Below are 17675 nucleotides of genomic sequence, written 5' to 3'. Positions count from 1 at the left end.
TCTATGAAATGTTTTAGGGCATCTCGCCACTGCAAAGGTGTGACCGCAGCACACGCAGACCTTAAGCTAAATTTAAGCTAATAAGCTTAGAGTTGCCGGATGCAAAGCAATTATAGCAACCTGCATTCAGCAAAACTAGCTATTAAAGCCTGATCGAATCTTCTGAGGAGTCTGCAGCCCAGGCTGAGCTCTTTATCTCCATGCAAGAGCAAAATGGTTTCATGGAAGTTGAGCTCGGGTACACCCACAAAAGCCACAGCCACACTGTGACCAAGCTTTAACCAGCCTCCTGGGGTGGAATCCACCTCCTGTAATGCTGCAACCTTGCGGCCGCCACCCAGTCTATGTTAATTGTCTAGCATTCCACCCCGGTGTATGAGGAGAGGCATGTCAGAAGAGTGATTCACCCAATCCATCTCAGGCAGCCGGCAGTGGGATGAATCACCTCCTGGAGCTGCCCCTCTCCCCTCCCACCGAATACAAAGAGGCTGAAGCCTATCACTTACACAGCTTACGGGAGGAGAAATTAAACCCATCCTTAGAAATCCGGATAGCCCAGATCTGGGCAGCATCCAAACCTGTATTATGTTATTACGGAGATGGATATTACAGAGCACTGCCTTACAATGTGAGACTTAACTTTCTCACTATGAGCTTGGAGAATAAATGCTATTAATAACAGTAGGACAAGATTTTCTGCAGATGCAGTAGCATGCTTATTTCTTCATTGTATGGCCAATTACTTCACAGAAAGTGATGCTACACTACATTTGGTTCTGATAGGATTTAGCAGAAGTCCCCATTGGCTTGAAAAAAGGAATTGAATCAGTTCATAGAAAATGAACAATCACAAAGTAAACTGGACTAGGGTTCTTGATTTCCAAAGTGCAATAGCTGATAAATTATAAATGATTTTATATTGAATTGCAGACAATAATAAGTGAAGGCAACTGGAGTGAGAGAGATATGGGAGTCAGACACCTGGCAGCAGGGGACACTTAGAGGGTCCTTATGTCAAAAAGTACCAAAGGTACAAAAATATCCAGAGGTTGCTTCTCAAAGCAGAGGAAAAACTTGTAGAGTTTGGCATCCATTCTAAACACGAAAATCATTGTCCCAAAGAAGAAAAGTGTAATTTAGAACTGACAATATATGAAAAATAAAAAAATGATGAACAGAAAATTACATCTTAGTGGATAAAATGAATGAAGTGAGAATTGCCAAATGTCAGGTCGAACCTTTTCTTGCAAAGAACATTAAAACAAATATCCAAAGATTCTTCACACTCATAAATGAAGAAAAAAAAGGAACAAAAAAGAGATCAGGCTACAATGAAGTAAAAATAATCCAGACCTGGGCTAAAAATTAAATTATTTCTTAGCTTTAGTTTTCAAAGATGATGTTAATGTTTTCCAGAAAACCTAATGCATCAAGAAGGAAACAAACAGATACATTACCTGAACAAATGTTAAGGGAAGGGGTAATTAGAAACATTGAGATAAATCAAAATGCAATCAATGCAGCAGTGCAGGTTTGCTAAGCTTAGGTTAGCTGGGGTCCTGCCAAGTTTGCCTGATAGCTTTCCCTGATAAAAAAACCTGATTTTCTAAAGAAAAGACATGCAGTATTTCAGTAAGGCAAGGGGTGAAAATGTTAGGAAACAGAGAAACAAGAGACTAAAAGAGGAATTGTAAGGTGACTGAGGAACTTGGGAAAAGGATGGCAAAACGGAGACAACTCAGAAGGAAATCTAGTAAGGACTACAAGCCAAAACTCTGATTATTTTTTTTTTTGTTTTCTTTCTTGATGCAAGCAGAAACATTATATGCTCATGAAATCTTCTGGAGGCACAAATTTGGAAGACACTGCCAGTGTAAAGAAGGAGGGGGAATAACTGGGTGGGAATAAAACAGAAATGATAAAGCTAAACAATACAGAGACTAACAGAATCCATTACAGGGAAAAATAATCTAAATTCCTGTTATTAAGAAGTTCTTCAGCTGAAGAATGACAGAAAATGAAATATTTAGGTACCCCAGTTAAACACACATTGATTCAGAACAATCAGTGGGTTGTGCACTCACAAAAAAAGGTTAATTCAGCTCCAGGATTTATCAGGTGAGCATTTCAACAGGCAAGAGAAAAAGCCAAACCCCATTACATGGCAGTGATGGATCCCCCAATTAATACATACAGCTCTGCTCTAAAGAGATGCATTCAAACATAACGCCACGCAGGAAAAACCTCATAAAACCTCTTTCATTAAAAAAAAAAAAGTTTCTAGACAAGATCAGTTTGCTTAGGCTAAGGAAAGGAAAATTGATGTGTGTGTGCGGGAGGGTGACTGTTCTTTCTACGCACATCAAGGAGATAAACATGAGGGAAAAAGAAGAAATATTTAAAGTAACCACGGAGGGTGGCACAGGGACAAATAAGAAGACTGCAAATTAAGACAGATCTGCAGACAACATGAGTTAAGGCTGATTTTGATCAGTTTATGGGAAGAACGATATTACGAACCTGCCCACCAAAGGCACAACTCGATTAAAAAGGTCTCTGTGACTTTTATCCCCCTCCCCCTCATTTTTTCCATTTGCTTTTGTTTTTATCTTTTGAGCAGCTGAATTGAGGTGAATACAGCCCCAAGGGCAGGCTGCATCTCAACTCAATCTAAACTACACCGTGGAGGGGTCCGCATCAGAACAAGTCACTCTAGCGTGCCATTACTGACAATGGTGAGAAATGGACATTTTAGGGCAGGGTGACTCCTCAGATCTACTTTGAAGACACGTTGTTAGGACATTAAGAATCATACTCTGAAAGTGCCGATATATCCTTGTGGAGCGTGCCTAGCTCTGGGTTTCACAGCAAAACATTCATTATCTTTCTCTCACCAAAAGTAACTGCATACAAGAAAAAAAAAAATCGCTCAAACCAACCACTTACTTGATTCTGTAAAGTCAGGGTATAGCTCGAGATTTGCCACTGAAGCAGTAAAGAATGCATTGTTTTTGTAAACCTTAGGCAATCTTCATCGAGCAGTTGTTACATGGCACACAACGAAAAAAGAAGACAAAGTGCCTACAGATTTGGGGAACAAGTGAAATGGTGAGCTCTTGCCTACACGAGCAGGTGAGCCCGCAGGCACATCTCCAGAAGTTATGGCTCTGTGTAGCACAGAGGAGTATCCAGAAGGACGTACAGGCTGTTTGAAATTTAACCAGCAAATCATTCCCAAAAGAAATTTTCAAGCTGAGCTACTTACATAAAGCTTAGCTCTAAAATCCCTGGTTAGCTCCTTAATGCTTCTTTACTGGAGTTAATGTTAAAATAAGTCTTCCAACATATCAAACTTTTTTTTTCTTTAAGGTAATCAATTAATGCAATAAAGTTGCATAGGTACAAATCAAAATGCTGGAATGAGAAAAATAAGAGTAATTTTTCTGATTTATCACCACTTTAAGAACTGAATTTAGGGTTGGATTCAATTATGTAAATCCACACAAGAGTAAGGGGCATTGCTTCTGAACAAGCTATCTAGTTCATGGCTCCAGGTAGAGGCAGAGTCCATTTAGTGCCTGATCTTGCACCACTGACAGCAGTGGGAGTAGTGACTGCAGTGAGCAGAAAATTGAGCCCTTACAGCACAACGAAAGCAAGTAGGTTTTCTCATGCAGTCTCTGAAAGCACCTCCAAATTTACACTCAAGACTTTATTTTTCTATGAGGATTGGGAGCTTTTGCTGTGTTGTGGCGTGCCTTTGTCCCCCCTGCCCCCCCAATTAGCTCAATAAACTAGAACTTTTTAAATGTACTTCCAGGTAATTGTTGTTAATTGTTTATGGCAGAACCATACAGTGCAATACATTTCAAACACAGAATAAATGAGACTACAAAAAGAAGGAAGACTTCAAAATATTTAAATATTTTAGATTTAATCTGATGGGTATGTGAAATTTTGTACTTTTTTGTTGTATTGCAGGGTGCCTAACTGGGGAACAATATCATTGTCAAAAAATACTATAATTTTCACTTAGGGAAGGTGGATGGAGGATGAAATGGGAGGGAGAGGAAGGTATGTCCCATTGCTCAGGACAGTATCTGAGGAGGATACTGAACTTAGCTGATAGTTTAATGCCAGCAACAAACTACACATTTTCTGTCCCAAATATAGAAAGGAAAAGAGAAGAAATATCTGGATAGAGTAACCTGAGCTGCAATGTATCTGCAAGTACTTCTGGATCTACACATAGCCTTGATGCTGAGGGATATGTGCAACACAGTCTTCAGGATTTAACAAAATGACGACTCACACCAAGTTAAAAGCGCTCTCTCTCTCTCTCGGAAAACATGGGTAATGCTGATATCAGCCATGCATTCGGTTTCTCCAAGGCTGTATCTGGGATCCATTTTATGCAGATCAACTGCCTGCATCCGTAAGTCTGTGAGTCTTCCTTCAACTCCTGCATTCAGCAATCTCAATAATGTGGATTTGTGCTATTCTCATCAGCATTATTTAATTCAGTATCTGACCAGATTACTTCATTTGCCTCGTCTCCTTCCTAAGCCTCTCCTCCTTTGCAAGAGAGGGCATCTGCAGGACGCGAAACTTCCCTTGAAAGTACTCCACATACAACTTGCCTCAATTAGATTCTTCATTACTTAGCATGGCTCTGACTAAAGATTTGAGTTAAATGGCTTGTACCCAACATCTGCTTCCCAGTGTCATATACAAAACAAAACAAACAAAAAACACACCACACTGAGACATATAATTAAAGTTTAGTATTCCACAATCCAGATCACGGACTCCCAGACCACATCCAGCTGGTAAGATAACTCTGCCTGCCCTCTCACCACCCTTGGCATTATCTTGGGTTCAGGGATTTCCTATTACAAGTTTCCCTGCACATCAAGATGACCCTTTTGAATTTTCAGGGAAGAAGCTGTAGAAATACACCAAAACTGCCATCATCTTACAGCAGTTACAAAGTTAAGAATTAAAGAATGGCAGAACACGAATAAAACCATAGCTCGAATAAAAGATAAAGACAAAAGGTGCAATTTTGCACCTAACTGCAGGAACATAAGTGACAGGGGTGAATATGGTTAGCCATCTATATATCATGCATGCCTAGGGTGGCTAAATTTATATTTGGACATCCTAACCAAGACATTGTATTATTATATTGCAGTAACAGTGTTCTTCATATTTAATTGTCTTCCCACTGCATAACAAAGGGGAAAATGCCAGGTCTCAAGCTTAGCACGTCTGTCATTATGTTGCTAGGAGTTTTCATCATAGTTTTACACTTGGCTGCATCAGGGATTTAGCTCTGGCAATTATTTTCTCCATGTCAGCCACCGAGATTTAGGAAAGGCAGCTAGCAATAGACTGTATTTCAGAGCCAGAGCTACATTCTTGCGACTTGCTGATTCATCTCCTCTTTGCTTATACCACTCAGACTGGGGTCCATAAACCCTTCTTCAAATAGCTTTGGGAAAAAGGAATGTTTCCAGAAAAGCACTGCAGGTGTGAATATGGCTAAACTGATTGTCCTAGCTTGCATTTGCTTTCATTTTACAGACATTGCTGTTTTAGCTAACATCAGTGATGCAAAAAAGTTTCTGCCACTGCTGAACAGATCAATAGTAGTAATTAAAAGTAGATTACACTTACAAGGATTCCATGCCTTAATATGTCCTGCACAGACCACTAAATTTTAAAGGTCACTGGGTCATGTAGTCTTACATTATTAGACGACAGGATTTCAGAGTTTTAGCTCATTTAAATTTGTCTGCTTTCACTTCCAACCAGTGGCTCATGAGAATTAATTTTTGCAGGAAGGATGATCTTGTATACAACTCATTTGAAAACCATCTGTTTAGCTATCTATATGTATTATCCCAATATCCCATCCCATTCTTTGCAACACTTGCCATGTCATTCTAGGGCCGTATCTTTGGCAGAGATGAGCTAAAATTATGGGTTTTCTTTCATTATGAACTCATAAATTCATGAAACTAGGAGAAATTTGCCAGGAAAAAAAATACAGTGCACCAATCTTTTCCAAATAGCAAAATGGGAAGTTTGAGGAAGCAGTTTCCACTCAGCCAAGAGCCTGTCCATCCACCTAGTCTTGGAGCTACTTATGCTGTGCACTAAATTTCAGAAGCTCAAATGCAGCCCCCAGCAGCAGCGTATTGGAGTGCCCTTATGTGGTAGCACCTGGGGTGCTTCTAGCTCCAGGGCACTCTCCTAATTGCACGGCTTCATGTGGGACCAAGAGCCAAACACTTGCACAATATCCTCGTTTCCCTGGGAAGTAAATCCACTCATCCGGTCCCAAAGGGAATTGCAGCATGGCTTGACCACATCTGAACAAGCAAAAGGGGCCAGCGTCATTGGGCACACCGTAGATCCAGCCATTACAAATGCAGCCCAGCCTGACTCTGATAAATATTGTGGCTTGTATGGAATGAGTGGTTGCCCACACTGCAACCAACCTTTTGGTAGCACAGGCTGAGAGAGGCTGGATAGTAATCTCTTAAATAGGACCACACAATAAGGCTAAGCTTCAAGGTAACTTCATCATCTAGCTTCAGAAGTAGGGAGTCATGAGTTTAGAAATACAAGCAACTGTACACACACCAATGGAAAGAATTGTTACATACAGTTAAGTACTCAGGAAAAAAAAATAGCATTCTTTCATATGACATAGAACTCCAAGCAAATGGACCAGACTTCCAACTTCTACAGCCTTCAAATCAGCGTTGTAACAACAAGGAACTCACATGACCAAAATCTTGCAATCTAAATGCCTCATCTCCCCTGTTAACCCAAACTCCACCCCTGACCCCCCCCTTTTTTTTTTAACGTAAAATAAGAGCCAGACAGATAAGAACTTTCAAACTAAACCTGAATTTTCACACAACTCTTTTTCTTTCAAAAACAAGAACAAAAAATATGGCCTAGTTTCAGAGACTCTGAGCACACGCACCTCATTCTGGTTCGTATCTTGAAAACTAGCTGGATTCCTCAGCATGTACCCCTGTATGTGAGAAGTTTTCTGTATGGCTTTGCTTTAGCCAGCATGTATTTCAGTGCAAGTAATGTTTCCCAGTTAGAAAAGATACCATGCATTTTTCAGATTTCTACTACTACTATCTCATCCTACCAATTTTCTTAAATAAGGCATGTATCCAACTAAGGCTTCCACTTTCCTCACTCTTAGCTTATTTTTCTCTAACCTATTCTACCTTGTTTTCCTACCCTCTCAATACCACTTAGCCACTTAATTCCTTATCCATCACATCAATTTATACCACTCTAAATTGTGCAAGGTCTCTCTCTCTCTCATTACCTTACCTTTTCCCTTCTTTGTCATGCATCTAAATCTCTCAAAGCAGAATATAACAGCCTGGCTCTGTAGCTCTATGCATGGGAACCTACACCTCTAATTCTGCATCAAATCAACATAATTCCCTCGATTCTCAATATGTGTGTCATAATCCTTTCCATCATATCCACCTACTAAGACTCTATGTCCACTCAACAGCAAAATAACTTCAATTCGCAGTCATGTTTACCTCAGGTGGAAATTTCACAAGACTCCAGCTTCGGCCTAATGTTCATGATGGGAATGACACTGCTCCTACTCTGGCCAAGACTTTATTTGGAAAACTCCAACCCTCAAGCAATGAAACTCACTTTTTTTTCCCCACATTCATTTGTTTAAACTTTCTATTTCTTTCCCTAATTCCAACTTTATAAAATAGCACTTGAGTGCATCAGGCATCTTACACAATGACCCAGCTTCTGCACAACAAACTTCAAGCACATATACATGAGCACACACTAGCAAACACATACTCTGAAGTAGCCGATGCTGAACTAGCAGCTTACGTTTTATTATGTCTGGGCCAAAGCCAAATCCACAGGCACTACAAACTGAGAGCGCTACAACAGAGCCACAAACCTCAGCATCCTTGCTGTATCTTTCCTTATGCATTACAGACCTGCTCACGGGGAAGAGAAGCAGCTGACCATAGTGGTGGCCCCCTACCCAGCTGGTTCCTTAACAACTCACACAAGTGCATTTGATGTCTTATGTGAAAAAACAGGAGGGTCTGGAGGTGGGACACACAAGTGGAGCAAATCTGGCAAGTCATCTTTCACTCAGCTGGCTTTTAGGGCAAATCACACTGATTTGGGGCCATCCTTCACCACCACACCAAAAGCTCAAAGACCACCAGAACCTGTCCACAAGATCTGATTTTCCATTAACTTTTTTTGAAGTGCCACAACCACCAACTTTAATGCTGAAGACAAATTCCCTTATCCAACTCACAGTGCCAAGATAAAGTGCAAAAATCTACCAGAATCAAGAGCTAAAAGAACTTCTCTCTCTGACTTGCTTCGAGGAGGAAACACTCACCTTCTAATGAGAAACACTCTCCTTTTAATCAATTTGGATATTTCTTCCAAATTAAGCTTATCAATTTACTTATTCCCTGAATAGCAAGCAAATTGCTGCTAGCAGGCCAAGAATTTAAGTCTCACAAAAGAAGTAACAGTTAAAATAAATGGTAAAAGCCACGCAAAGATAAAGAGCATAACAACTACAACCATCCAGAGCTCACCAACCAGCTTAAAGGACTTAAATGTCACAAATGAAGACATACCGCCCTAAAACCTGCTCTGGACAGAAAAAAAAAATGCGAAATGTAGAGCAAGGAAGAAAGACTGGCTGTTTACATACCTGTTTTCAAAATCACTTCTTTTCAGGTGCTAAGGAAAATCGGGGCTGAAGGGCGTTGAAATCAAAGATACAAGCAGTTAAGCTCCAGTGTCTGGTGTCTGCTTGAGACCCCAGGGCCATAACACACCCTTTCAGAAGAGATAAATGTTGCTGGTGGCTCTCTTATAAAAAGGAGCTGATATTTCATTTTTTTGAAGGTAAAATCATAGCAGCTCCAGGATCACCTTTTTATTGTTACTACATTTTCGTTAAAGTTTGCCACTTGAAATGTGCCTCAATTATAATCCACAATGCCAATGATTCTTTGCTGCCACAAATCTCACAGACGGTTTACCTCCCGTGGATGTTAGAGAAAGAGTTTAAACTTGTCGTTTAAATCTGTACTGCTTGGGCACAGAAATTTTTTGTTTTACATATTAAAACATGAAAATCTGGAGGTAACACTGCATTTTTATAAAAATCAGGTTCCTGTTCATGTGAAACTTAAAAAGGTATCTTAAAAAGCTGTATTATTACAACCTTGGTAATACCACCTCCTTACAATCCTGACTGTACAACCTGATTCCAGACGGGCAGCCCTCATACGATCTTGAATTTAAGCTGCAAGTATTATCACTTCTGTCATATTTGCTATAAATAAAATGGAACAATGTCAAAAGAAGGTACTCGGCACACAAACAGGGATGGAATTTTAAAAGCTCTACGACACCTGCACCAAAGTTTGTATTAAAAAATACTAATGTGGATTTTATAAAGCAAGGATACATAACTGCAGATTTTTTTTTAAGAATTTAAAAATAGGATTCTAAGTAAAAAATGTTTAAAATGTTTTCAAAAAAATGAACAAAGGCTTTTTCATCTGTTTATGGCCCTAAAGATAAAAGGCTCTAGAGAAAAATTAAAACAAGCTCTAATGCCATTATACTTGCATTTTAATAATGAATTTTCTCTGCATTGACTTGTGCCTATATTATTTGCCCTAGTTATTGCTTGTTTCCTCTATTATCTTAGGCTGCAAGCCCAATTTATTAAACATTTATATATTTAGCAGTTAAAAAGTGTTAATTCAGTGTCCCTTTAAGATGTGTTTGTCTCTCCTCAAACAGTTTCTAAAATTCCAGCACTAACTCAAGACTGTTTAAAAAATGGAGATAAGCCTCCCTCTCAACCAGACATTTAAAAACACAACACAAGAAAAAGAAAATTACAGGATGCTTCAAAAAGTAATCCTAGGACAGGATTTTAAAAATGCTCATTCAGAGGCATTCTCTAATTTTGTAAAAGTCAGTGGCAAATTTGCCACCCACTTCAGCCAGAGCAGAGACAGGGTTTTGATTATTTACGTAAAGCTGCTTCAGGCTGTCCTGCAATGGATTAGGAGTGCTTAAAGGCAATCCCTGGGTCTGAGCTGAAAAGGGAGGCTTGGGGGGGACACCCCAACTGGTTCAGCCCATTGGGAAACAGATGTGAGATGATGCTTCTGGAGGAAAAGGACGTGACTGTGAAAACCATGTTCATTAATGTTCATGGCTGAATGCAACACTGAAATCTTAAGACACCTCTTCTTCTCTAACATGGGAACATCACATAGTAAAGCCCAGCAGCATAATGCCATCCCCACATTTGCACAGGGCTTCCATTGCCTGTTGTTGCTGCCAGATGTCTGGAAGCATGCTCCTAAATTAATTCTTAATTAAAACAACACTTCTGAGGCGGACTGCAATAGCTTACCTCATCCACATTCTCAAAGGCATTGATGATGTCATACGGTAAACAGGACAGAAGATCAATCACAAACCACGTTTTCAGGTAGTTCATCCTTATGAGTTTGGGATCAGATATAACCTCTCCACCAGGGCCAACAAAGGTTGTGTGAAAGTTCAAAACAATGTCAACGAGAAAAATAACGTCCACGACACTGTCCAGCACGAGCCAGGCAATGTTGTTCTGTTTCGTCTTGAAGGAGACGTTATATGGAACCATAATTGCTGTGTAGAAGGTTAGAATTAAGATGACCCAGTCCCAAGTGGTTTTAAAAGCACAATAATGTAGTATAATGTGTGGTGGGGTCTTTGGAGCTTCTTGCTTGTACTGAGGAAGAATATCAGATCCCAGCTGGAGAACCTACAACAGACAGAAAAGCAAATGTTACTGGTTTCAATTAACACGATCCAGTTAGGAGTCTCACAGATCTCTGTAAGAAGCAAAAAGACGGGACTGTATTCATCGGATATTCCAAGTCAACCTACGGTTTCTAAATTACTTGGTTTATTAACCAGTGAGCTCACCAGTGTGCAAGTCACATAAGAAAGAGTGGAGATAGATGTAAGGAGAGCATACAAGGATAATTTTGCATAAAGGCAGATCTTTGCAGATGTACTCAGGGGAAACCATGCCTATAGCAAGAGCAGAAAGGCTCCATACCAACAGGTTGTGGGTATTGCTGCACCGTCTCATGCCCTGCAGTTACAAACATGAATATTCATTCACATTTGGAAGTTTTACAAGGTTAATTTCATGCTTGATCTCCATTTTAAACCGTTGTTTAGCCAAAGCAATACCTATCAAACCAGTCTTCAGCCTTCCTGGCTGACCTCCTTCTAAAGCGAAGTATTATGTGCACAACTTCTGCCTTAACTCCTTGGCAATACCATGCTTCCTTTCCATTTACTTCAAAACGCTGTTGCCCTTACAATCTCAGTATCACCAGTGGGTTCTCTTTTATTTTTCGTAATTACTTTTTTTGCATATGACTGTAATCTCCTGCACACGCACTTTTGTAAAATGTGGAACTGGAAATGTTGCAAAGGAACCAAGCCAAATTCATTCAAGACATTCTTCCCAGCTAATCTAATTACCTCTTATCTCAGTCCACCACAAGAAACAAAAGCACAAAGGAACACACAGCATGGTAATATATTGCACTGACAACTGAAAGATTCATGTGCGTTTTCAAACTAATAACACCTTTAAAATTTAGGGATTGAAGTGCGTAGAGAATAAAATACTAATTTCACCAACTTTAAAACTCTTTTCAGCCCTATGACTGCCCCATATTGGAGCTGAAACACCACATTTGCAGGACAGTTAGATGGTAAAGAGCAGCCCCTTACATGTAAAAACAAACAAAAGCAGAATGCTTGCTCAATGAAGAGGAGCGAATGGCTGAATAAATAGCACAACAACTAAGAATACAAACTGAAGGATCACAGATACAGATTCTCCCTTAATTCTTTACAGTCTTATTTTTAAGATGAGAAAGCTGTTACTGAGATCAGACAGTAAAAGTCTGGCTCTTCTGGAAATCTGTTATTCAGAAATCACCAAGGGACAACAACAGCAGCCTCTCTCACTCCGTGCTGGAGGATGTGGTTTCCCACTACGTGTGGCTCAGTGTTATTCTGTAACCTGATGTAACACAAACCTGCTTGTGCCTACCTGTGCCCATCCTCCCTAATGTCAGATTTAGCAATCACAACCTGTAAGGAAAATCAGTTAAGCTGATACAATGAAAAATTAACTCATCCTTACATTAGTTAGCCATTTGTTTTCTATAGCATCGGCTGAGTTGAGGGTCAGAAAACCACTCAACACAATACCTGGGAAGCAATGAAAGCGCAGCAGAAACCTCCAGGAGACCACGACTGTCCCCTTTGCCAGCAGCTCTGGCATAACACAAAGCCACGTATTGAGCTCTGGCTGACCACCAACGCCCACCGAGCAGCCTGGTCCCAGCGGCACTCACCAGAAACCATTACAGACACCAAACTCCTGGTGAGACCCAAAAAGGTGTCAGCCTCCAGGTGTTCCTTCTCCAGTGCCCGGGACAATACCCACGTACAGCACTCCTCTAAATACCCAACAGGCAAGGTTCAAATGGCCATTGTGGCACACTTAACTTGCTCATGGGTCAACGTGTCCTTCCCAGAATAATTAAAAAAAAAGCCCAAAACATTTGTTGTTTTTTTTTTTTCCACAGTGGTCTCCTTTGTGCAAGCCCATGAAACTTCTTCTAATGCCAAAATTATCCCCTGCACTTAACACACCATTTTGATTTTGAGACATAATCTGGTGAGTAACTCCACTCGTCTCTTCTTTTTGCTCTCATCTATGGACAAGACAGTTCTACGCCTCACTGGCATGATACACCAGGACAGGATCTTCCATTCTTGGTATCTCCAGGCCTATTTGTTCCCTGTCCTGTTCACTGGGGCAGGAGCTAGGAACAGCCTCACAATAGCTGGAGTAATAAGTTTCTTAGGGCTCAAGCCGAATGCGATGAACATATGCTTGATTGTTCCCTACGCCTCTGGTGGTGAAGTGCTGAGGAGATCCCATGGTACTGTAAAGGCATAATTATTATTCTTAACATAATATCATGCTGAGTTTGACATGGTGTGTGGGTGGCAAATGGCTGTGGAGACCACTGAACTATAATGATTATTTCTTTCATGCTGCATGAATTTTTAATTTTAAACCACTAAAGAATACACAATATCTTGTTAGTCAGCTGCATTCATCACAGACCCTCTGAATTACTCTTGTATACAACTAACAGGCATGGCTGACAGTGGGTAAGTCTGGTAAAGCCGAGCGGTATGTTCTGCCAGTGATGAGGTGGGATGAAAATGCTCCTCCTCAGACACAGGAGTATGGAAAATGGGTCCTGGATGGAAATGGTATACTGCCACCTGGGAAATGCAACCCATTCTGAATTCCTGACAACACTTTATCTCTAAAGCACTTTGCAGCTTTAAACAACTTGTAAGAGAGGAGATTGCCTGCTCCCCAAAGAACCTATCCCCAGCTACAACCTTATACTTCACCTGAGTTTGTCCCGCTGCCCAATCCACATCTTCCTTGCAGTGACTGAATTTCACTAGTTTTTCCTCTAGCTACAGAGGAGATGGCAAACAATTTCCTTCCTCCTTCTGTGCAGGTGCTTTAGATATGATTGAATATTGTTGCCCTATCTTCTCCAGTCCTCCCTTCTCTAGACTAAACCATTAACGGATATAACTGGATTTACAGAACGCTGAAATGCCATGAATCAGACAAGCAAGAAGTGAGAGTAATTCAGCAGTCAGCCAAGCTACTGGTATGGGATAATTCATGGAAAATGTCACACTGCCAACACATGAAAATTGTAAGCTTCCATTCTGATTTCATTTTAAGTGGAGCTTATATTATAGATTGCCACTAAAACAAGAAAGAAAACAAAACAACAACAAAAACATTTAAAACTGCTGCCAGTTCTTAGCATCAGACACAGGACAAGCTCTCTGGCACAAGCTAGCTAGGGCTGTCATTTTTAGGAGCCTGTGTATTCTGACCACATACTTTTGACCCGTATATTTTTCATTACCAATGGACATGAAGACGAAAGCAGTACCTCTGTTTCATCAGTTAACCTGAAGGCATTCACTTGTTGCACCATCTGCACTGTTAAGGAGATGTTTGCAACCTGCCAAAGAGTTTATTTCATCAGTTCTGAAGAAGAAAATGACGAGCAAAACACTTCAGGAATGACTTTTGCAAGGAAGTGGAGGTTAAGGTCTATGTGTAGTCATTGTGCCTGTACAACCCCAAGGACCCAGGCAGGGATACTTCCAAAGAAGAGCACCTGGCTTCTCAAACAACCCATCCGTGATCTCAGCAACCATCCACAGGGCTCAGAACATCGAGCCTGGTTCCAGGTCTCTGTGAGACAGCAGGTAGAGGAGCAAACCAGGCACCCCAAGTTAAGCAGCAATGAGAAAACTGAGACTTGCATGCAGAAATGGGGCCGTGTAAGAGTGACCTAGAGACTGTTTCCATAACTGAAAGACCATGACCTGTCCTGGAAACATGCTCTTGGCACACAGTGCTTATTAAGAATGAGCAGAAAAGAGGTTGGAAAAAATCAGAGAATGGGCAATGTTTCACCCTGAAAATAATATTTATTGATGTGAACGTTGGTCTTCCCCCCTCCCACTTCTTCGTGCCTTACGAAGGGCTGGTGCCTGTCCCACTTACCTCAGCCAGGCGGGAGTGCTTGTGCACCACCTCGGCTTTGTTCATCGGCGTCAGCTGCTGCAGGACGCTCCGGCTGTTCGTCAGGGCTCGCGTCAGCCGCGCAAACTTCGTCCAACCTGTAGGGAAGGAGGAAACTGTGTCAGAAGCACTTACGGCCCGTTCACCGCCAGTAAATCTCTTTCATGTTTACTGGTATCAAGTCTCCAGCTTGAGTCGTTTTTCCAAATTGCTGCACAGAACAAGTTCTGGCTCCAGGCTCAAAGGCATTGCAATAGAGGAAAAATACCACTGCTTTAAGGCAACCACCAGCAAATCGGAGTAAAATTAAAATGCTCTGGCTTGTCCTTTCTTCTGGCTTTTGGAGACGTTGTGTTAGAGGGATAATGTTGCGCTTTCAGCCTCCTGGGGAGTTGCTCTGATGCTAAAATACAAACCCTCCTGAAGTAAAATCCTGGCCACCTACAGAAAGGCTCTGGCTGATTCAGGACTGCTGGAGCAGCCCCAAAAGTCAGATCCTTAAGTTTTTACCGTTCCTTGCTCTAACTACAATTCAGGTAAATAAAAACTAATAAATAAATAAATAAATCAGCAAAACACATCAATAACCGTGTTTCAAACTAAAATAATTGGAAGACCTTACAGACAGATTAAGCACTGGATTTTAAATGGCATTAAGCAAGACATTTAGCTGTTAAACTAATGACCAACAGCTGCCCACATGGTAGCTTGAGACCCACACACTGGGCCAGCCCTGGGGAATGCTTTTTTGCAGCATTCAGAAAGGAGCAGTCGGGAGTTTGTTGGTGACAGCAGTGCAGAGCAGGGAACGTGACATTAAGCCACTGCTTTTGGAACAATGCCCATAGGTGACAGCTGGTGCAGATGCATCACGGGATGAGGTAGAGCAGAGGTAGCAAAGAAAAAGCGAGGGGTTTCACCGGGGTAGCACCACAAAGCAAGAGAATTAAAAATTCAGATGTTTGCAGGAAGGAAACACCTCCACGTGAGCACTGAAGTAGATTTGACTTCACGTCTTTAATCCTTGTTGTGACATAACTTTGTTTTATTGTGGCATTGCCCGCAATCCCGTCTACTCAATGTTCAGTTCAGCCAGGTATAGCCTGCTATTTTACTGTAGAGATGTGCATAAAATATCAAACAAGTCATGGACGGGAAATGCGTTCAGGTGAAGGTTATATTTTTACCTAACTTGAATGCTGAAAAGGTGAAAAAATAGAATGAATGTCACATCTGAGAAAGGAAACACAACATTTCTATGTTAGCTCGGTTTATTTTTAAATACATGTTGTCTGATAGGAGTCGGGAACTTGAAGAGCTAAAGGAAGCCCTGAGGCAGATAAAATAAAGAGCAGAGACCAGTCCAGGCAATAAAACTTCAAGAAAAAAAATCACTTACTGCTTGGCCTTGCAATACACCACTTACATATCACGTTCACCCAAATGTAAATCCATTGTTCATCATTTAGCAATCAGAAGGGATCTCAATATCCCAATACACTACCAGCACAGCACAAACCATGTGTGTCTGGTTATTTATGTATGACCTCAAAAATACACATTAAAATGCACTGCAAAAAGATAAAATATAGAAGCGTTTTTATTAACTTTTCAAATCTAAACCATAAGTGTGAAGTTCAGCTTTGTCTCATCCATCTCAAGCTTACAGGAATATTCAATTACGAATATGCACTTTCTGTATTAAATGATATCAAGAGACTACAGTGATCCAAGTATGAACTGTTAACTTCCAGACATTTTTTCTTAGTTATCTATAAAACTGCATCACGGTGAAGTTTCAAACACTTTCAGCATCCTGCTGCAACACCCAGAGAAAAAGAGAAGCTCTCCTTCAGGACGTGGTCATCCACCTCCAGACCCTGGGCAGATGCCTCAACACACAGCATCCTCTTCCCCTGGAAAGAGGCTTCACTGGGGTCCGTGGGGATAGATTAGGGCCAGTCTCTGAGCTTCTGTTTGTCACCTTGCACCACAGAGCTGATATGAGAAGGATGGAAAGACGCTCAGCAAAGCCAAAACCACCACAGCCAAGCTGTTGGATTCAGTCCCAAACACCCTTGTTTGTCACATCAAATTCACTATTCTGACCTTCCTGATGGCAGACAGCTAATGAGTCAAGGTTTACTTTATTTTCTGAGGTTAGGGCATTGATCAATGCAGTGATTAGATGAGGATTAGAAGAGTCTAGGGCTGGCAAAGATAGGAGATGATCCTGTTACTGTCGTGCTTCCCTTCCCCACAGCACTTCCAAGGTGTAGAGATTCCATTCATAAAAACATGGACGTTAAAAATGCTTCTCCTCTTATAAAATCAAAAGTAGTAAGAAAGCCCTTGTCATCATCTTAGGTAAGAAGAATACCTTTCTGACATTTACCACAAGTACAGAAAGCCTGGGGAAGTTGGGAAAGATGTACCACAACATGTTGAAGAAGCAATGTAAGACAGGCAGCAAACCACAGTGACACATCTGCTGTAAAAATAAAAAGCAATGATGAACTACGACTTTTTCAAATACTTCTTTTCCACTTTGGTGAGATCACACAAAAGAAGAGAGCCACGTAATTTAGCATTCAGGTTTACCACTCCGGTTGTTATTTGGCCTGACCTCTTCTCTTAAGGGCACAAACTATTTCATTGTGTCCTTGCTCCACCAAGAGCAAAGCTTTGCATTGAGCTAGAGCAGACCTTTCACAAAAACCCTTCCAGCCTCATTTAGAGGCTTCACATTTTTACATTTCCTTCTGTCCCATGAAGGCCATGATTCTGGAAATTGGAAGTGCATAATACACTAACATGACTTTTTTTTCCCGCTAAAAAAAAGCTCCAGTGCCTTTGTCCTTCAGCACAAAGTCCATCATTA

General features: G+C 40.9%; 1 protein-coding gene across 5 annotated transcripts in view; it reads right to left on the bottom strand.

Annotated features, from left to right (window-relative positions):
• Positions 1 to 17675, bottom strand: part of KCNH5 (potassium voltage-gated channel subfamily H member 5) — a 165454-nt gene that overhangs the window by 113980 nt on the left and 33799 nt on the right. For all 5 annotated transcript variants that reach the window (XR_013952402.1, XR_013952403.1, XM_080596361.1 and 2 more), the window contains exons 5-6: positions 14777 to 14892; positions 10493 to 10885 (exon numbers count right to left, since the gene is read on the bottom strand). Coding sequence is in view for 3 of the 5 variants with exons in the window: in XM_080596361.1 (XP_080452487.1) it covers positions 10493 to 10885; positions 14777 to 14892 (509 nt within the window). In the remaining 2 variants the exon portion in view is untranslated. The remainder of the gene's footprint in view (positions 1 to 10492; positions 10886 to 14776; positions 14893 to 17675) is intronic.

This window comes from Anser brachyrhynchus (assembly GCF_964034855.1).
Source record: "Anser brachyrhynchus genome assembly, chromosome: 5".
Taxonomy (NCBI): Eukaryota; Metazoa; Chordata; class Aves; order Anseriformes; family Anatidae; genus Anser; species Anser brachyrhynchus.
Note: the sequence above shows the minus strand (reverse complement) of the source record. Positions and strands in the feature narration are given on the sequence as shown.